The sequence below is a fragment of the Coregonus clupeaformis genome, unplaced genomic scaffold (assembly GCF_020615455.1).
Source record: "Coregonus clupeaformis isolate EN_2021a unplaced genomic scaffold, ASM2061545v1 scaf0319, whole genome shotgun sequence".
NCBI lineage: Eukaryota > Metazoa > Chordata > Actinopteri > Salmoniformes > Salmonidae > Coregonus > Coregonus clupeaformis.
In genome coordinates, this window is record NW_025533774.1 from 314,295 (window position 1) to 336,941 (window position 22,647).

The 22,647-nt window shown below is 43.6% G+C and overlaps 1 protein-coding gene across 1 annotated transcript; it reads right to left on the reverse strand.

Annotated features, from left to right (window-relative positions):
- Positions 1 to 1,065: 1,065 nt before the first annotated feature.
- On the reverse strand, positions 1,066 to 19,133 carry LOC123484446. Its single transcript, XM_045214808.1, has 6 exons — positions 19,035 to 19,133; positions 17,179 to 17,396; positions 3,553 to 3,607; positions 3,340 to 3,450; positions 3,145 to 3,244; positions 1,066 to 1,189 (listed from the first exon to the last, which is right to left on the reverse strand). Exons 1-6 carry the CDS (start codon positions 19,039 to 19,041, stop codon positions 1,066 to 1,068), a joined length of 615 nt encoding a protein of 204 aa, XP_045070743.1. The 5' UTR covers positions 19,042 to 19,133.
- Between the last annotated feature and the right edge of the window lie 3,514 nt (positions 19,134 to 22,647).

A 22,647-nucleotide genomic window follows, 5' to 3' on the forward strand; every position in this document is an offset into this window, starting at 1 on the left:
AGAACAGCCTCAATTCGTCGGGGCAAGGTTTCGAAAGCGTTCCACAGGGATGCTGGCCCATGTTGACTCCAATGCTTCCCACAGTTGTGTCAAGTTGGCTGGATGTCCTTTCGGTGGTGGACCATTCTTGATACACCAGAAACTTTTGAGCGTGAAAAACCCAGCAGTGTTGCAGTTCTTGACACAAACTGGTGCGCCTGGCACCTACTACCATACCTCATTCAAAGGTACTTAAATATTTTTTCTTGCCCATTCACCCTCTGAATGGCACACATACACAATCCACATCTCCAGTCTTAAAAATCCTTCTTTAAACCAGTCTCCTCCCCTTCATCTACACTGAGTAAAGTGGATTTAACAAGTGACATCAATAAGGGATAATAGCTTTCACCTGGATTCACCTGGTCAGTCTTTGTCATGGAAAGAGCAGGTATTCTTAATGTTTTGTACACTCTGTGAATATCTGCAACGTTATGACTGTTTCACCTGGTGCAGCTGGTTGCTGTCAGAAACACAGTCCTACCTCAGAGCTCTACACACTCACAGTGCGCTGATGGCCAGGCACACACAGCGCTGACAAAAAAAATCCTCATATTCCAACACCAGATACTCCAGAGAGCCTTAAACCAGCATTACACCAGACCACAGCCCCATCTCTATGGTCATCAGATAGAACGAGAGGGACAGAAAGAGGGGGCTTCTCTACCTTCTTTTTCCTATGTTGTGGGATCAGAGGATCAATGTGTGCAAGAAAGTGCATCAGGGATCAGTGAGTGAGTGGAGATTGTCAGACATTTAAGTGGTCGAAACTGGACCGTACTCAGGAAGTGGCCTCACACACTTCCTAATATGAGTGAGAGAGGGACGAGGGAGATAATGTTTCTATTCTCTCATTTGCAAACGTCTTTGAAGTTTTGTGTGAAGCATACACACAGAACCTCATGAGTAGAAAAAGTGGATTTTAATAACAGTCACAAACATATGTGATGTGGTGAAACATTCAAACAGCTTTAAAAAAACATCATCTCCACGCTCCCCCCCTTCCTTGCCACCCCCTTCTGCCCCTCATACCCGGCACCTGACCCTCACCCCAGACCCCTGACTAGCTACCCGGGACACCCCAGAGTTCCGGAGGAGTGGGTCTATCTTCTTCAGGCGGCTCGGCTTCTCTTCACACTCACCATCAGACCTATACAGACCGGAGAGGATTTTTATAATGAAGAATGTGTTTGTTTTAGTTGACTGTGTTTTGTGAATATTGTGTACATTTATGTTTGCCTGTTCAATATGTGTTGTGCTGTATTTTATTTGTTATGTATTTCATTAAATTGTACAGTGGGGAGAACAAGTATTTGATACACTGCCGATTTTGCAGGTTTTCCTACTTACAAAGCATGTAGAGGTCTGTCATTTTTATCATAGGTACACTTCAACTGTGAGAGACGGAATATAAATCACATTGTATGATTTTTAAGTAATTAATTTGCATTTTATTGGATGACATAAGTATTTGATCACCTACCAACCAGTAAGAATTCCGGCTCTCACAGACCTGTTAGTTTTTCTTTAAGAAGCCCTCCTGTTCTCCACTCATTACCTGTATTAACTGCACCTGTTTGAACTCGTTACCTGTATAAAAGACACCTGTCCACACACTCAAACAGACTCCAACCTCTCCACAATGGCCAAGACCAGAGAGCTGTGTAAGGACATCAGGGATAAAAGTGTAGACCTGCACAAGGCTGGGATGGGCTACAGGACAATAGGCAAGCAGCTTGGTGAGAAGGCAACAACTGTTGGCGCAATTATTAGAATTTGGAAGAAGTTCAAGATGACGGTCAATCACCCTCGATCTGGGGCTCCATGCAAGATCTCACCTCGTGGGGCATCAATGATCATGAGGAAGGTGAGGGATCAGCCCAGAACTACACGGCAGGACCTGGTCAATGACCTGAAGAGAGCTGGGACCACAGTCTCAAAGAAAACCATTAGTAACACACTACGCGTCATGGATTAAAATCCTGCAGTGCACGCAAGGTCCCCCCCGCTCAAGCCAGCGCATGTCCAGGCCCGTCTGAAGTTTGCCAATGACCATCTGGATGATCCAGAGGAGGAATGGGAGAAGGTCATGTGGTCTGATGAGACAAAAATAGAGCTTTTTGGTCTAAACTCCACTCGCCGTGTTTAGAGGAAGAATAAGGATGAGTACAACCCCAAGAACACCATCCCAACCGTGAAGCATGGAGGTTGAAACATCATTGGGGATGTTTTTGCAAAGGGGGACAGGACGACTGCACCGTATTGAGGGGGAGGATGGATGGGGCCATGTATCGCGAGATCTTGGCCAACAACCTCCTTCCCTCAGTAAGAGCATTGAAGATGGGTCATGGCTGGGTCTTCCAGCATGACAACGAATTCGAAACACACAGCCAGGGCAACTAAGGAGTGGCTCCGTAAGAAGCATCTCAAGGTCCTGGAGTGGCCTAGCCAGTCTCCAGACCTGAACCCAATAGAAAATATTTGGAGGGGAGCTGAAAGTCCGTATTGCCCAGCGACAGCACCGAATCCTGAAGGATCTGGAGAAGGTCTGTATGGAGGAGTGGGCCAAAATCCCTGCTGCAGTGTGTGCAAACCTGGTCAAGACCTACAGGAAACGTATGATCTCTGTAATTGCAAACAAAGGTTTCTGTACCAAATATGAAGTTCTGTTTTTCTGATGTATCAAATACTTATGTCATGCAATAAAATGCAAATTAATTACTTAAAATCATACAAATGTGATTTTCTGGATTTTTGTTTTAGATTCCGTCTCTCACAGTTGAAGTGTACATATGATAGAAATTACAGACCTCTGTATGCTTTGTAAGTAGGAAAACCTGCAAAATCGGCAGTGTATCAAATACTTGTTCTCCCACTGTATATGCAGAGCTCCTCGTAAGAGAGACTGGTCTCAATGGTGACTCCCTGATTAAATTAAGGTAAATAAAAAATAGACAATACGAAACACAAACCTTAATACACACACAACACTCACAATAGACTGCAGTCTGAATGCACTGAGTTCCAATAACATTCTAAAGTACAGCTTGTTAAATGTTTGTTGTGGACAGGTAGGTTCATAGGGGGTGTGTGTCTGTGGTTTACCCATGGGTCAGCATAGACAGCAACTGCAGAGAGAGCGCTTCCCTGTCAGGCTGGGATGGGAACTGCGCCAGGAGAGACCTGAGCTGGGCTGACACCAGACCTGCACACACACAGGGGCGGAGGAGGGTTTTTAAACTGAAATGAGATATTCCCAGGCTATTTTTGTGTTTGTATATGTGTGTGTGTGCAGCACACCTGTGTTAGCTGGAGTGTGTGTGGGGTGTCTGGTTTTGTCTCCAGGGGAGGAGGGGGTGTCCAGAGGGGCGTGAGGCTGAGACTTCACACTGTCCCACGACGACCCCAGACCTACACACACACAAACCCCAGGTAAATAGCACACACATAACGCTTCACTCCCCTTGAGGTAATTGAACCTTGTAATGTTAGGTTACTAGTTGCCATGGTTACCTGTGTTGTCCTGAGCTGGACTCTCCACGGGCTCTCCTGGAGAACGATCTAATAACTGAGACAGATGGAGAGAGGGGTCTCATTAGTTTCCCTTACTAGGCAGTTCATAGGTTTCCCAATGCCTCGCAAAGAAGGGCACCTATTGGTAGATTTAAAAAAACGTAGACATGAAATATCCCTTTGTTATTAATTACACTTTGGATGGTGTATCAATACACCCACCCACCCACCCAGTCACTACAAAGATAAAGGCGTCCTTCCTAATTCCCTTGCCGGAGAGGAAATAACCACTCAGGGATTTCACCATGAAGCCGATGGTGACTTTAAAACAGTTAAATGGCTGTGATGGGAGAAAACTGAGGATGGATCAACAACATTGTAGTTACTACACAATACTAACCTAATTGACAGAATTGTACAGAATAACAATATTCCAGAACATAAATCAAGTTTGCAACAAGGCACTAAAGTAATACTGCAAAAAATGTGGCAAAGCAATCAACTTTTTGTCCTGAATACAAAAGTGTTATGTTTGGGGCAAATCCAATACAACACATTACTAAGTACCACTCTCCATATTTTCAAGCATCTTGTTATGGGTATGCTTGTAATCGTTAAGAACAGGAGTTTTTTAGGATAAAAAAGAAACAGAATGGAGCTAAGCACAGGTGAAATCCTAGAGGAAAACCTGGTTCAGTGTGCTTATCACCAGACACCGAGATGAATTCACCTTTCAGCAGGACAATAACCTAAAACACAAGGCCAAATCTACACTGGAGTTGCTTACCAAGAAGAAAGTGAATGCTCCTGAGTGGCCGAGTTACAGTTTTGACTTAAATAGACTTGGAAATCTATGGCAAGACCTGAAAAATGGTTGACCAGCAATGATCAACAACCAATTTGACAGAGTTTGAATAATTTTGAAAATAATAATGGGACTGTTGCACAATCCAGGTGTGGAAAGCTCTTAGACTTGCCCAGAATGACTGTTAGCTGTAATCACTGCCAAAGGTGATTCTAACATGTATTGACTCAGGGGTTTGAACACTTATCTAATCAAGATTTTTATTTTTTATTTTACTTTATTTAGTAAATATTTTCTTAACTCTGTTTCTTGAACTGCATTGTTGGTTAAGGGTTTGTAAGTAAGTATTTCACTGTAAGGTCTACACCTATTGTATTCGGCGCATGAGACAAATACAATTAGATTTTGGAAAGTATTCAGACCCCTTGACTTTTTCCATATTTTGTTACGTTACAGCCTTATTAAAATTGATTAAATAATGTTTTCTCTCAATCTACACACTACCCCATAATGACAAAGCAAAAACGGTTTTGTATTAATATTTGCAAATGTATTTTTAAAACAACCAGGAAATATCACATTTATAAGTATTTAGACCCTTTACTCAGTACTTTGTTGAAGCACCTTTGGCAGCGATTACAGCCTTCGAGTCTTCTTGGGAATCACACTACAAGCTTGGCACACCTGTATTTGGGGAGTTTCTCCCATTCTTCTCTGCTGATCCTCTCAAGCTCTGTCAGGTTGGATGGAGAGTGTTGCTGGATGGACAGCTATTTTCAGGTCTCTCCAGAGATGTTTGATTGGGTTCAAGTCCGGACTCTGGCTGGGCCACTTAATAACATTGAGACTTGTCCCGAAGCCACTCCTGAGTTGTCTTGGCTGTGTGCTTAGGGTCTTTATCCTGTTGGAAGGTGAACCTTCATCCCAATCTGAGGTCCTGAGCGCTCTGGAGCAGGTTTTTATCAAGGATCTCTCTGTACTTTGTTCATCTTTGCCTCGATCCTGACGAGTCTCCCAGTCCCTGCCGCTGAAAAACATCCCCACAGCATGATCCTGCCACCACCATGCTTCACCGTAGGGATGGTGCCAGGTTTCCTCCAGACATTCAGGCCAAATAGTTCAATCTTGGTTTCATCAGACCAGAGAATCTTGTTTCTCATGGTCTGAGAGTCCTTTAGGGGCTGTCATGTGCCTTTTACTGAGGAGCGGATTCTGTCTGACGACTCTGCCGTAATGCCCTGATTGGTGGAGTGCTGCAGAGATGGTTGTCCTTCTGGAAGGTTCTCCCATCTCCACAGAGGAACTCTGGAGCTCTGTCAGAGGGACCATCGGGTTCTTGGTCACCTCCCTGACCAAGGCCCTTCTCCCCTGATTGCTCAGTTTGGCCGGGCGGCCAGCTCTAGGAAGAGTCTTGGTGGTTCCAAGCTTCTTCAATGCTGTAAACATTTTTTGGTACCCTTGCCCAGATCTGTGCCTCGACACAATCCTGTCTCGGAGCTCTACAGACAATTCCTTCGACCTCATGGCTTGGTTTTTGCTCTGACATGCACTGTCAACTGTGGGACCTTATATAGACAGGTGTGTGCCTTTCCAAATTATGTCCAATCAATTTAAATTTACCACAGGTGGACTCCAAGTTGTAGAAACATCTCAAGGATGATCAATGGAAACAGGATGCTCCTGAGCTCAATTTCGAGTCCCATAGCAAAGAGTCTGAATACTTACGTAAATAAGGTATTTCTGTTTTTAATAATAATATATATACAGTGGGGGAAAAAAGTATTTAGTCAGCCACCAATTGTGCAAGTTTTCCCACTTAAAAAGATGAGAGAGGCCTGTAATTTTCATCATAGGTACACGTCAACTATGACAGACAAATATTGGAAAAAAATGCAGAAGATCACATTGTAGGATTTTTTAATGAATTTATTTGCAAATTATGGTGGAAAATAAGTATTTGGTCATCTACAAACAAGCAAGATTTCTGGCTCTAACAGACCTGTAACTTCTTCTTTAAGAGGCTCCTCTGTCCTCCCCTCGTTACCTGTATTAATGGCACCTGTTTGAACTTGTTATCAGTATAAAAGACACCTGTCCACAACCTCAAACAGTCACACTCCAAACTCCACTATGGCCAAGACCAAAGAGCTGTCAAAGGACACCAGAAACAAAATTGTAGACCTGCACCAGGCTGGGAAGACTGAATCTGCAATAGGTAAGCAGCTTGGTTTGAAGAAATCAACTGTGGGAGCAATTATTAGGAAATGGAAGACATACAAGACCACTGATAATCTCCCTCGATCTGGGGCTCCACGCAAGATCTCACCCCGTGGGGTCAAAATGATCATAAGAACGGTGAGCAAAAATCCCAGAACCACACGGGGGGACCTAGTGAATGACCTGCAGAGAGCTGGGACCAAAGTAACAAAGCCTATCATCAGTAACACACTACACCGCCAGGGACTCAAATCCTGCAGTGCCAGACGTGTCCCCCTGCTTAAGCCAGTACATGTCCAGGCCCGTCTGAAGTTTTCTAGAGTGCATTTGGATGATCCAGAAGAGGATTGGGAGAATGTCATATGGTCAGATGAAACCAAAATATAACTTTTGGTAAAAACTCAACTCGTCGTGTTTGGAGGACAAAGAATGCTGAGTTGCATCCAAAGAACACCATACCTACTGTGAAGCATGGGGGTGGAAACATCATGCTTTGGGGCTGTTTTTCTGCAAAGGGACCAGGACGACTGATCCGGTAAAGGAAAGAATGAATGGGGCCATGTATCGTGAGATTTTGAGTGAAAACCTCCTTCCATCAGCAAGGGCATTGAAGATGAAACGTGGCTGGGTATTTCAGCATGACAATGATCCCAAACACACCGCCCGGGCAAAGAAGGAGTGGCTTCGTAAGAAGCATTTCAAGGTCCTGGAGTGGCCTAGCCAGTCTCTAGATCTCAACCCCATAGAAAATCTTTGGAGGGAGTTGAAAGTCCGTGTTGCCCAGCGACAGCCCCAAAACATCACTGCTCTAGAGGAGATCTGCATGGAGGAATGGGCCAAAATACCAGCAACAGTGTGTGAAAACCTTGTGAAGACTTACAGAAAACGTTTGACCTGTGTCATTGTCAACAAAGGGTATATAACAAAGTATTGAGAAACTTTTGTTATTGACCAAAAATGTATTTTCCACCATAATTTGCAAATAAATTCATAAAAATCCTACAATGTGATTTTCTGGATTATATATATATATACACACACACAGCTCTGGAAAAAATAAGAGACCACTGCAAAATTATCAGTTTCTCTGGTTTTACTATTTATAGGTATGTGTTTGGGTAAAATTAACATTTTTGTTTTATTCTATAAACTACTGACATTTCTCCCAAATTCCAAATAATTTTTTTGTCATTTAGAGCATTTATTTGCAGAAAATGACAACTGGTCAAAATAACAAAAAAAAAATGCAGTTTTCTCAGACCTCGAACAATGCAAAGAAAATAAGTTCATGTTAATTTTTAAACAACACAATACTAATGTTTTAACTTAGGAAGAGTTCAGAAATCAATATTTGGTGGAATAACCCTGATTTTCAATTACAAATTTCAACTTTCTCCACCAGTCTTTCACATTGATGTTGGGTGACTTTATGCCACTCCTGGCGCAAAAATTCAAGCAGCTCGGCTTTGTTTGATGGCTTGTGACCATCTTCCTCTTGATCACATTCCAGAAGTTTTCAATGGGGTTCAGGTCTGGAGATTGAGCTGGCCATGACAGGGTCTTGATCTGGTGGTCCTCCATCCACACCTTGATTGACCTGGCTGTGTGGCAAGGCGCACTGTCCTGCTGGAAAAACCAATCCTCAGAGTTGGGGAACAATGTCAGAGCAAAAGGAAGCAAGTTTTCTTCCAGGACAACCTTGTACGTGGCTTGATTCATGCGTCCTTCACAAAGACAAATCTGCCCGATTCCAGCCATGCTGAAGCACCCCCAGATCATCACCGATCCTCCACCAAATTTCACAGTGGGTGCGAGACACTGTGGCTTGTAGGCCTCTCCAGGTCTCCATCTGACCATTAGACGACCAGGTGTTGGGCAAAGCTGAAAATTGGACTCATCAGCGAAGATGACCTTACTCCAGTCCTCTACGATGCAATCCTTACGGTCTTTTGCAAACCTCAGCCTGGCTCTTCTTTGCTTCTCATTGATATAGGGCTTTATTCTAGCTTTGCACAACTTCAGCCCTACCCCTAGGAGCCTGTTCCGAACCGTCCTCGCCGTGCACTTCACCCCAGCTGCCGTTTGCCATTATTTTTGTAGGTCACTTGATGTCATCCTACGGTTGTTGAGTGACATTCGAATGAGCTGGCGGTCATCCGGTCAGTAGAGAGTTGATTTCGCCCTCTGCAGGTCTGTAGCTTTGTTGTCCCCAATGTCTGCTGCTTGACCTTGTTCTTATGAACCGCCGTCTTTGACATTTTAAGGATGGAAGCAACCTGACGCTCACTGTATCCCTCTGCCAGTAAAGCCAGAATTGAACCCTTCTTTTCCTCACTCAAAACTTTCCTTTTCAACTCTTTTGGCATGGTCAATAGTTATGTTTTGATTAATATTACTTTTGAGGTACTATTAGCACTGTTTTTGCCATTCAGCTGGTCCTATTGCAATAGGATAGTGATGACCACAGCAGTGGTTTTTATACTTTTCCTCGTTAAATAAGATTTGGTTCAGGTGATCACCTAATCAGTACCTAATTCAGTAGAATGAGGTGTGCCTGTGTTGGAATGCAACAGACACTGGAATGGCTGTCATACATGTAGAGATGCTTATTTAAGAGAAATTTGCAGTGGTCTCTTAATTTTTTCCAGAGCTGTATATAGATGTCCTAGCCTACCTCTTTTAGGTAACACATTCAATGCAGTATTAGCCATATATTTAGCAAATAAAGGATGTGTTATGCGTAAGCTTCTAACTTATAGCCTCTGTCTTTTGCGCAATAAGCACCTGCACTCCACTGGCCTCTCTCCTTAAAAAATGCTGCTTAGCTCTTGGAGTCCCATAGAATAACTTGCTGGAATTTTGATGTTGTTGCATTTCTTATACTAATAGACTATTTGAAAAGGAATACAAGCTCGTTTGCTGAATGTTAAATGCAGCAGCTAGGCATGGATGGTATACCATATACCGGGGTATTTGGAAAAAGCCACGGGATGTTTTTTTCAATACCGTCAATACCGTTTAAACTATTTCTTTGAAGTCACGTGGTGTTTGTTTACAAGCACACAACGACGAGAGACGGGAGTCTTGTGAGTCACTCACGGTTGTGCAGCATGTGCCAGGTGATCTAATTACAATATTTAATTCACAACTAAATGTTTGCCAGCTTGAAATCTTTAAACTATTAAGTTAACTGTCTAACATGTGCTAAATGCATTTCGATTGCTAAGTTAGTAGCATTCTCTATGGGTTTTACATGTACTTGTTAGCATTGCTAATCTTTACATAACAGAGTATCAGTGGGGTTTGAAAACAGCGTCCCCTGTGTTCAGTGCCTGTATTACAGAATATCCTGGTATGGCACAAGATCAATATGACGATATGACAATCTGGATGCCACCCAAGCCTAGCAGCCTATAGAACTCATGGGGAGTTTTAAAGAAGAGGGAACACGTCATGGCAGTAGGCTATAATAATTATTTATTCAGACCCATAATCTTATTCTAGTCCTATATTATTAAAGCATGTCATTCCAATGATCAAGGTAAGGACAGCAAAACGTATTTAATATAACGAGGAAGAAATGAAGCAACAATAGAGAGAGAAAGAGGAGGTAGGCTTATATGCACGTCGCACAACATTAGGGGAAATATTATTAAATGTACATGCGTCAGCCTACTAATTATAAAAATGTAAAATATTAAATATATTAAAAAATGTAACTCAAATTCACTAGCCTATAATTGTAACGCATGTCCTGCACCAGCATCGCATGTTCTCTCCCAGCTTCATGGTTTGAACGAGATGCGTAATTTGAGTCCATACAATACAGTATAATAAAATACAGTATAGTAATACAGTCCACACTCAAAAAGTTTAGCCGACTGGAGCTTGTTTTATTTTACATTTACATTTTAGTCATTTAGCAGACGCTCTTATCCAGAGCGACTTACAGTTAGCGCATACATTATTTTATCGAACCCACAACCCTGGCGTTGCAAACGCCATGCTCTACCAACTGAGCTACATCCCCTGCCGGCCATTCCCTCCCCTACCCTGGACGATGCTAGGCCAATTGTGCGCCGCCCCATGGGTCTCCCGGTCGCGGCCGGCTACGACAGAGCCTGGATTCGAACCAGGATCTCTAGGTGGCACAGCTAGCACTGCGATGCAGTGCCTTAGACCACTGCGCCACTCGGGAGAGCTTTTTATGTTTTTCTGTTGTGCGTGAATGTGCGGTAGCCTACAGTTGAAGTCGAAAGTTTACATACACTTAGGTTGGAGTCATCAAAACTCGTTTTTCAACCACTCCACAAATTTCTTGTTAACAAACTATAGTTTTGGCAAGTCGGTTAGGACATCTACTTTTTCCAACAAATGTTAACAGACAGATTATTTCACTTATAATTCACTGTATCACAATTCCAGTGGGTCAGACGTTTACATACACTAAGTTGACTGTGCCTTTAAACAGCTTGGAAAATTCCAGAAAATGATGTCATGGCTTTAGAAGCTTCTGATAGGCTAATTGACATCATTTGAGTCAATTGGAGGTGTACCTGTGGATGTATTTCAAGGCCTACCTTCAAACTCAGTGCCTCTTTGCTTGACATCATGTGAAAATCAAAAGAAATCAGCCAAGACCTCAGAAGAAAATGTGTACACCTCCACAAGTCTGGTTCATCCTTGGGAGCAAGTATAAACACCATGGGACCACGCAGCAGTCATAACGCTCAGGAAGGAGACGCGTGCAAATCAATCTCAGAACAACAGCAAAAGGACCTTGTGACGATGCTGGAGGAAACAGGTACAAAAGTATCTATATCTGTCACGGATTCTGCCGAGTCTGCCCTTCCTTCTGGCTCGGACAGGCTTCGGCGTTCGTCGTCACCGGAGTACTAGCTGCTGCCGCTCTATGTTAGATGTTTCTATGTTCACTTGATTGTTGTCTGTTGTTGCGCACCTGTTCCCCATTATGTTAGTTTGTCTGCCTATTTAACCTGTACACGTCCACTGTTTGGTGTGCGTGTTTATTGTACTGTTAGAGTGTCATTTTGTGTGCAGGTTTTGCTCCTCCTTTGTCATTTTGGAGGGTTTTCTTGTATTTCTTTACTTCTCAGTAAAGTGGTTCTTCATCTCATTCTGTGTCCTGCGCTTGACTCTGGCCTACCACATTCGTGACAATATCCACAATAAAACAAGTCCTATACCGACATAACCTGAAAGGCCACTCAGCAAGGAAGAAGCCACTGCTCCAAACTCGCCATAAAAAAGCCAGACTACGATTTGCAACTGCACATGGGGATCGTACTTTTTCATACTGGCCCGCCGTGGGAATCGAACCCACAACCCTGGCGTTGCAAATGCCATGCTCTACCAACTGAGCTACATCCCTGCCGGCCATTCCCTCCCCTACCCTGGACCAATTGTGCGCCGCCCCCATGGGTCTCCCCGGTCGCGGTCGGCTACAACAGAGCCTGGATTCGAACCAGGATCTCTAGTGGCACAGCTAGCACTGCGATACAGTGCCTTAGACCACTGCGCCACTCGGGAGGCTAATTTCTACGGGATTAACGTCTGGAGACTGGCTAGGCCACTCCAGGGCCTTAATGTGCTCCTTTTGAGCCACTCCTTTGTTGCCTTGGCCGTGTGTTTTGGGTCATTGTTATGCTGGAATACCCATCCACGAACCATTTTCAATGCCCTGGCTGAGGGAAGGAGGTTCTCACCCAAGATTTGACGGTACATGGCACCCGTCCATCGTCCCTTTGATGCGGTGAAGTTGTCCTGTCCCCTTAGCAGAAAAACACCCCCAAAGCATAATGTTTCCACCTCCATGTTTGACGGTGGGGATGGTGTTCTTGGGGTCATAAGCAGCATTCCTCCTCCACCAAACACTGCGAGTTGAATTGATGCCAAAGAGCTCGATTTTGGTCTCATCTGACCACAACACTTTTACACAGTTCTCCTCTGAATCATTCAGATGTTCATTGGCAAACTTCAGACGGGCATATACAGTGGGGAAAAAAGTATTTAGTCAGCCACCAATTGTGCAAGTTTTCCCACTTAAAAAGATGAGAGGCCTGTAATTGTCATCATAGGTACACGTCAACTATGACAGACAAAATGAGAATTTTTTTTCCAGAAAATCACATTGTAGGATTTTTTATGAATTTATTTGAAAATTATGGTGGAAAATAAGTCTTTGGTCAATAACAAAAGTTTCTCAATACTTTGTTATATACCCTTTGTTGGCAATGACACAGGTCAAACGTTTTCTGTAAGTCTTCACAAGGTTTTCACACACTGTTGCTGGTATTTTGGCCCATTCCTCCATGCAGATCTCCTCTAGAGCAGTGATGTTTTGGGGCTGTCGCTGGGCAACACGGACTTTCAACTCCCTCCAAAGATTTTCTATGGGGTTGAGATCTGGAGACTGGCTAGGCCACTCCAGGACCTTGAATAGCTTCTTACGAAGCCACTCCTTCATTGTCCGGGCGGTGTGTTTGGGATCATTGTCATGCTGAAAGACCCAGCCACGTTTCATCTTCAATGCCCTTGCTGATGGAAGGAGGTTTTCACTCAAAATCTCACGATACATGGCCCCATTCATTCTTTCCTTTACACGGATCAGTCGTCCTGGTCCCTTTGCAGAAAAAACAGCCCCAAAGCATGATGTTTCCACCCCTATGCTTCACAGTAGGTATGGTGTTCTTTGGATGCAACTCAGCATTCTTTGTCCTCCAAACACGACGAGTTGAGTTTTTACCAAAAAGTTATATTTTGGTTTCATCTGACCATATGACATTCTCCCAATCCTCTTCTGGATCATCCAAATGCACTCTAGCAAACTTCAGACAGGCCTGGACATGTACTGGCTTAAGCAGGGGGACACGTCTGGCACTGCAGGATTTGAGTCCCTGGCGGCAAAGTGTGTTACTGATGATAGGCTTTGTTACTTTGGTCCCAGCTCTCTGCAGGTCATTCACTAGGTCCCCCGTGTGGTTCTGGGATTTATGCTCACCGTTCTTGTGATCATTTTGACCCCACGGGGTGAGATCTTGCGTGGAGCCCCAGATCGAGGGAGATTATCAGTGGTCTTGTATGTCTTCCATTTCCTAATAATTGCTCCCACAGTTGATTTCTTCAAACCAAGCTGCTTACCTATTGCAGATTCAGTCTTCCCAGCCTGGTGCAGGTCTACAATTTTGTTTCTGGTGTCCTTTGACAGCTCTTTGGTCTTGGCCATAGTGGAGTTTGGAGTGTGACTGTTTGAGGTTGTGGACAGGTGTCTTTTATACTGATAACAAGTTCAAACAGGTGCCATCAATACAGGTATCGAGTGGAGGACAGAGGAGCCTCTTAAAGAAGAAGTTACAGGTCTGTGAGAGCCAGAAATCTTGCTTGTTTGTAGGTGACCAAATACTTATTTTCCACCATAATTTGCAAATAAATAAATAAAAAATCCTACAATGTGATTTTCTGGATTTTTTTCCCTCAATTTGTCTGTCATAGTTGACGTGTACCTATGATGAAAATTACAGGCCTCTCTCATCTTTTTAAGTGGGAGAACTTGCACAATTGGTGGCTGACTAAATACTTTTTTCCCCCACTGTATATGTGCTTTCTTGAGCAGGGGGACCTTGCGGGCGCTGCATGATTTCAGTCCTTCACGGCGTATTGTGTTACCGATTGTTTTCTTGGTGACTATGGTCCCAGCTGCCTTGAGATCATTGACAAGATCTTCCCGTGTAGTTCTGGGGTGATTCCTCACCGTTCTCATGATCATTGCAACTGCACGAGGTGAGATCTTGCATGGAGCCCCAGGCAGAGGGAGAATGACAGTTATTTTGTGTTTCTTCCATTTGCGAATAATCGCACCAACTGTTGTCTTGTAGCCCATTCCAGCCTTGTGTAGGTCTACAATCTTGTCCCTGACATCCTTGGAGAGGTATTTGGTCTTGGCCATGGTGGAGAGTTTGGAATCTGATTGATTGATTGCTTCTTTGGACAGGTGTCTTTTATACAGGTAACAAACAGATTAGGAGCACTCCCTTTAAGAGTGTGCTCCTAATCTCAGCTCGTTACCTGTATAAAAGACACCTGGGAGCCACAAATCTTTCTGATTGAGAGGGGGTCAAATACTTATTTCCCTCATTAAAACGCAAATCAATTTATAACATTTTTATCATGCGTTTTTCTGGATATTTTTGTTGTTATTCTGTCTCTCACTGTTCAAATAAACCTACCATTAAAATTATAGACTGATCATTTCTTTGTCAGTGGGCAAACGTACAAAATCAGCAGGGGATCAAATACTTTTTTCCCTCATTGTATCTAGTGGAAGAACTGGGAATCAGACAGAGGATACATTTACATCAATGGAGACTTCAGCTTTTTCCTCATATGTACACTAAACAAAAATATAAACACAATATGCAAAGTGTTGGTCTCATGAAACATGAGCTGAAATAAAAGACCCAAGAAATTGTCCATACACACAAAAATATTATTTCTCTCAAATTTTGTGCACAAATTTGTTTACATCCCTATTAGTGAGGATTTCTCATTTGCCAAGATAATGCATCCACCTGACAGGTGTGGCATATCAAGAAGCTGATTAAACAGCATGATCATTACACAGGTGCACCTTGTGCTCGGAACAATAAAATGCCACTCTAAAATTAGCAGTTTTGTCACACAACACAATGCCACAGATATCTCAAATTCTGATGGAGCATGCAATTGGCATGCTGACTGCAAGAATGTCCACCAGCGCTGTTGCCAGATAATTTAATGTTCATTTATCTACCATAAGCATCGTTTTAGAGAATTTGGCAGTGCGTCCAACCGGCCTCAACCACGGACCACGTGTAACCACGACAGCCCAGGACCTCCGGCTCCTTCACCTGCGGGGTCTTCTGAGACCAGTCACCAGGACAGCTGATGAAACTGGGTTTGTACAACTGAAGAATTTCTGCACAAACTGTCAAAAACCGTCTCAGGGAAGCTCATCTGCGTGCTCGTCGTCCTCAACAGAGTCTTGATCGGACTGCAGTTAGGCGCTGTAACAGACTTCAGTGGGAAAATGCATCCCTTCAATGGCCACTGGAGAAGTATGCTCTTCACAGATGAATCCCGGTTTTAACTGTACCGGGCAGATGGCAGACAGCGTCATGTGGGCGAGCAGTTTGCTGATGTCAACGTTGTGAATAGAGTGCCCCATGGTGGCGGTGGGGTTATGGTACGGGCAGGCATAAGCTACGGACAACGAACACAACTGCATTTTATCAATTGGCAATTTGAATGCACAGATACTGTGATGAGATCCTCAGGTCCATTGTCGTGCCATTCATCCGCTGCCATCACCTTATGTTTCAGCGTGACACTGCACGGCCCCATGTCACAAGGATCTGTTCCTGGAAGCTGAAAATGTCAGTTCTTCCATGGCCTGAATACTCAACAGACATGTCACCCATTGATCATGTTTGGGTGCTCTGGATCGACGTGTACGATAGCGTGTTCCAGTTCCCGCCAATATCCAGCACAGCCATTGAAGAGGAGTTAGACAACATTCCACAGGCCACAATCAACAGCCTGACCAACTCTTCGTAAAGGAGATGTGTCACGCTGCATGAGGCAAATGGTGGTCACACCAGATACTGACCTTTTTTGAAGGTATCTGTGACCAACATATGCATACCTATATTCCCAGTCATGTGAAATCCATAGATTAGGGCCTAATAGATTAATAAAAAAATTCTCAATTTGTCTGTCATAGTTGACGTGTACCTATGATGAAAATTACAGGCCTCTCCTCTTTTTAAGTTGGAGAATTTGCACAATTAGTGGCTGACTAAATACTTTTTTTCCCCACTGTAAATATCTATCTCATTCCTGTAAAGGTATGGAGCGTTGCACAAGCCCTGCACTTAAATAATGGCTGTGTTTCAATGGGAATTTGAACGTTTCGAGCACCTCCGTTAGTTATAAGATCAGAGAAAAAAAAATCCCTCTTTAAAATATTTTTCCTTTTGGAACAGTAATTGGTGACTTATTGTATCTCAAACCTAGACTTTTAAAATATCTTATTCCCCAACATGGAGACAATTGTGGGGAACCCACATTTACAAAAGAAGTAAATGTATGTTTCTTTTGGTCTGCTGCATCTTGGCCTCTGTAGTAGTCACAATGTTTCTGACACCTTCACCTGAATCACACAATTCTTACCTTTCTAACAGTACTAAGCATGGGGTTGTAAGACAGTTTTAAAACCAAAATGTGCTTTATGAGGGTAGTATACAATATTATGCGTTGTTTAGAAAATGCCACCAGAGTTTAACAGGTTAATGTATGGATCAGCATCAGGCTTGAATCAAAGCTCTAATCAAATCCAGACATATTTATATGCTTTAGAATGACACTTCCAATTTTGGCAGGAAATACCGGGAGAAAAATGATTAATTCTCAGGATGGAACATTTGTAAAATACTTGGGAAATATTCAACCATAGTTCAGTTTGAGAGAACTGTGTGTAAGTGAAAGGAAAGAGAATATAGACAGTGTGTGAGTGTTTGTGTGTGTCACAGAGAGAGAGAGGTGCCCACCATGGAGACATAGTACTGTAGTTCACTCCTCCTTTCGGGGTCAAAGTTAGGGCTGGGGCTGGGGTCAGAGTTAGGTCTGGGGTCAGAGTTGAGGCTGGAACCCCTCTCCGCCCACTGTTGCCTCTCTCCACTTCCAGCTCTCAGTCTTTCTCCCTCATCCTCCTCTGACACCCATCCCCTCAGATCTCCCCCTCTGTCACACAACTCCTCAAGTCCTGCTACACAAACACACAGAAAAGTGGTGAGTATATTTAGCTGTGTGAGAGAGATTAACCCAGGATGTATACATTTCACCATGGTCACACTCAGGGCAGCTTTATTATATATTTAACTCAGGTTGCAGAAAAGACAATTGTGTTAGTGTGTGTCATTGTGTGTTAGTGTAAGTGTATATCCAAGCGCTGTCGTAGCCAGCCGCGACCGGGAGACCCATGGGGCGGCGCACAATTGGCCCAGCGTCGTCCAGGGTAGGGGAGGGAATGTCCGGCAGGGATGTAGCTCAGTTGGTAGAGCATGGCACTTGCAACGCCAGGGTTGTGGGTTTGAAAAAAGTAATAAATAATAATAATAATAAAATAATGTATGCACTCACTAACTGTAAGTCGCTCTGGATAAGAGCGTCTGCTAAATGACTAAAAAGAAAAGAAAAAATTATTTGGCTCTGGTAGCAGAAGGATAAGGGCAGACAAAATTGTGATAGCGTGTGCATGTGTATTACTATGTGTTAAGAGTGTATTAGTGTGTGTAAGAGTGTGTTGGCATTACTGTATATATTTCTGGCTCTGGTGGCAGAAGGATTCAGGGAGACTGCATAAATCCAATTCCAACATTAACGGATTTGAGATGAGATGACTATTAGGCTACTGCACAGTCTTGTCACACACACCCGAGTGTGAGAGTGCAATACCTACCAATGGAAGCTGCTGAGGGGAGGACGGCTGGAACGAAGCGAATGGAATCAAACACGTGGAAACCATGTGTTTGATGTGTTGAATACCATTCCACCTATCCCACTCCAGCTATTACCACGAGCCCATCCTTCCCAATTAAGGTGCCACCAACACACAATACCTACACACAATATACGTACACACACACCCCTGAGTTCTTGTCAGGTTGGTGGCTTCTAGCTGTGTGTGTGTGTGTGTGTGTGTTTGTGTGTGTTTGGTTCTTCTATCCTTGTGGGGACCTAAAATCCCCAAAAGTTCCCACAATAAATATTCTCCCTCGTGGGGACATTTCCCACGTCCCCATGAGGACAAATGCTATTTTAAGCTCAGGGGTTAGGTTTAGGGTTCCAATTAGGGTTAGGGTTACAATTAGGGTAAGGGGTTAGGTTTAGGGTTTGGGTTACAGGTTCGGGTAAATAGGATTTTTTATATAAATTAATTTGAGGTCTCCACGAGGATAGAAGAACAAAAAGTTATATATAAGGATATTATTTTTGACGATATATCGTATCGTTTGGACTATAATCACAATATTATTTTTGTGCTAGTTGGCTGTACGTGCACCATCATCGCTTGATCTCCATCTTTTTAAATAGGGAGCCAATTTGTTTTCAGCACTTTTATTTCCATGACTGATCAAAACTTGTTTTCTCATGTCTCTCTTTTGTCCCTCGGCAGCAGACATATGATGAGCAATGTTTGGAACATCGAATTGCAATAAAATCACAGTTTCGATTCGCAATACATATAAAATCGTGAGAATCACAACACATATTGTATCGGCACCAAAGCATTGTGATAATATCATATCGTGAGGTCCCTGGCAATTCCCAGCCCTACCGTCATGTTGGTGGTTTCTAGCTGGGCGTGTGTGTGCGGTGTTCACAAGTGTGTGTGTGTGTGTACCTGTCATGTTGGTGGTGTCTAGTTGTGGCTCCAGAGGGTTGAAGGAGAGAGTGTGGTTCAGCACACTGAGGATTCCACTCTCTTCTCCTCCTGCGCCTCTCCCCATCCTCTCTCTCTTCCCTCTGTTATCGCTCTTGCTTCGCCCTCGCCACTTAATCCCCCCCTCTCTCTGGAGAGTCGGAGGACCACTGCTTGAGCGTCTGGTGAAACAAATATAATAATTATTATACTAACAAAAATATGATAACAATAGAGAATGCACTTCTCTCAACTGAGACACTGCAGGACTCTACAGTGCAACCATTATACAAACTTTCGGGCCGGTGCGAACCACAATAATAATGTTTAATGAGCACATTTGGTAAATTCTTTTTGAGCTTAGAAATCGCTAAATAAGTGACTAACAAAAAGGATGGCAGTGGGGGCTTGTGGATTTGCCACCATTTACCTTGAATGTGTTGTTTACATGCGTTTTTTCAGCATACAATGTTTGACTTGAATGTAGTCTCACAAGCCAGACATCAACACCGTATTCTTGGGAATAGAGAATCAGTGCTTGATCTCTGGCACCGTTCAAAAGTTTGAGAAGCTAGCACTTTCAGGATGAACGGTCCAATCAGTGAGTTTAAGCAGAGTGGTTTAAAACATAAAAGGTTACTATTGATTACCTTGTGCCAAGCGAGCAACTTCCTCCCCCTCCTGCTCTCTCTGCACCATGTGCGTGTGAGCTGCAGCTCTGTACTGTGCTGTAATGTGTGAACTAGATGGTTTCTGTAGTAGATGTTGGTTCATCCAGTCTTTGGGCTCGTCCCACAGCGAAGGAAGAGAAGACCCTTCTGCCTGCAAAACAAACACACTCTGCTGGCTGGCTCAGAAGGCTGTGCCTTGACCATTGAAAAAACGGATGATAGCAAATGTTGGTTTTGCTACACCAAACCAACATTAGCAGAGGCAGAAAGCAAAAGTGCAAGTCAGTATCTCTCTTAACAACAAGAAGTGACAGAAATAATCTGTGTGGAAACACTGTGTTTGAGTGTGAGTATGTGTACCTGTGTGCTGAGCAGTCTCAGCGCTTCTGTCCAATGGGAGCGTAGTAAACTCTGCAGTCTGCTCACAAGCTCCTCTCTCTGCACTTCGAGCCTCCTCCTGCTCTCCTCCAACAAAACAGACTGCTGCTTGGAGTGGGCCAGCCTGACACACACACACAAAATGGGCAGAAACCATTACAAATGCACAAACCAACCTGGTGTGATAAACTTTGCGTGTGTGTGTGTGTGTTACCTGGTCTGGTAGTCCTGGGTGAGTGTGAGTGTGTGCTGCTGGTGTTGCTGTAACTGGGAGGAAAGTTCTCTCTCATGGCGAGCACTCAGGTCCAGCAGCTGCTTCCTGAAAACACAGACACACGTCAAACACTGTTGAAGTGTGTGTGTGTTCAAGTTTCAATGTCACATGCTCAAGTACAGCGAAATGCCTTTCTTGCAAACTCAAAACCCAACAATGCAATAACAATGAAATAAGAAGAAATATGAAGAACACAATAAGTAAGTAAGCGTACTAAACTCGGCAACAAAAATAAACATCCCTTTTCAGGACACTGTCTTTCAAAGATAATTAGTAAAAATCCAAATAACTTCACAGATCTTCATTGTAAAGAGTTTAAACAGCAGAGAGAATAGTCTATGGTTTGCGTGGTTAGAGTCTTTAATGATTTCCCGGCCCTTCCTTGTTCATTAATTGGGAAACACAGTACTGTGAGGTGCCTAAGTGAGCGCTACAGGGAGACAGGACGGACAGCTGATCGTGAGTGTGCATAGAGAGTGCAAAAATAAAAAGTCAATAAAAGATAGTCTGTGTAGCTATTTATCAATCATATTTCTTGGGGATAGAAGCTGTTCAAGAGCCTGTTGGTGTCTGACTTGATGCACCAGTACCTCTTGCTGTGCGGAAGCAGAGAGAATAGTCTATGGTTTGCGTGGTTAGAGTCTTTAATGATTTCCCGGCCCTTCCTTCCACACAGACTTCAGAAAGTATTCAGACCCCTTGACTTTTTCCACATTGTTACAACCTTATTCTAAACTGGATTACATTGTTTTTTTCCCCCTCATCAATCTACACACAATACCCCATAATGACGAAGGAAAAACAGGTTTAGACATTTTTACTAATTTATAAAAATTAATAAATATCAAATTTATACATGTATTCAGACCCTTTACTCAGTACTTTGTCGCAGCGATTACATCCTTGAGTCTTCTTGGGTATGACGCTACAAGTTAGGCACACCTGTATTTGGGGAGTTTCTCCCATTCTTCTCTGCAGATCCTCTCAAGCTCTGTCAGGTTGGATGGGGAGCATTGCTGCACAGCTATTTTCAGGTCTCTCCAAAGATGTTCAAATCGGGTTCAAGTCCGGGCTCTGGCTGGGCCACACAAGGACATTCAGAGACTTGTCCCAAAGCCACTCCTGCATTGTCTTGGTTGTGTGCTTAGGGACGTTGTCCTGTTGGAAGGTGAACCTAAGCCCAAGTCTGAGGTCCTGAGCACTCTGGAGCAGGTTTTCATCAAGGATCACTCTGTACTTTGCTCCGTTCATCTTTGTCTCGATCCTGACTAGTCTCCCAGTCCCTGCCGCTGGAAAACATCCCCACAGCATGATGCTGCCACCACCATGCTTCACTGTAGGGATGGTGACAGGTTTCCTACAGACCTAACGCTTGGCATTCAAGCCAAAGAGTTTAATCTTGGTTTCATCTGACCAGAGAATCTTGTTTCTCATGGGCTGAGAGTCTTTAGGTGCCTTTTGGCAAACTCCAAGCCGGCTGTTTCTCCCGATTGCTCAGTTTGGCCGGGCGGCCAGCTCTAGGAAGAGTCTTGGTGGCTCCAAACTTTTTCCATTTAAGAAAGATGGAGGCCACTGTGTTCTTGGGGACCTTCAATGCTGCAGACATTTTTTGGTACCCTTCCCCAGACCTGTGCCTCGACACAATCCTGTCTCGGAGCTCTACGGACAATTCCTTCGACCTCATGGCTTGGTTTTTGCCCTGAAATGCTCTGTCAACTGTGGGACCTTATATAGACAGGTGTGGGCCTTTCCAAATCATGTCCAATCAGTTGGATATACCACAGGTGGACTCCAATCAAGTTGTAGAAACATCTCATAGATGATCAATGGAAACAGGATGCACCTGAGCTCAATTTCAAGTCTCATAGCAAAGGGTCTGAATACTTCTTCAAATAAGGTATTTGTTTTTTATTTTTAATAAATTAGCAAAAATGTGTTTTCACTTTGTCATTATGGGGTATTGTGTGTAGATTGCTAAAGGATTTATTTTATCCATTTTAGATTAAGGCTGTAACGTAACAAAATCTGGAAAAAGTCAAGGGGTCTGAATACTTTCCAAAGGCACTGTAGATGTCCTGGATGGCAGGGAGCTCGCCCCCAGTGATGTACTGGGCTGTACGTACAACCCTCTGTAGTGCCATGTGATCAAGGGCGGTGCTATTGCCATACCAGGCAGTGATGCAGCCAGTCAAGATACTCAATGGTATAGCTGTGGAACTTTTTCAGGATTTGAGGGCCCATGCCAAACTTTTTCACGCGCCTTCTTCATGAC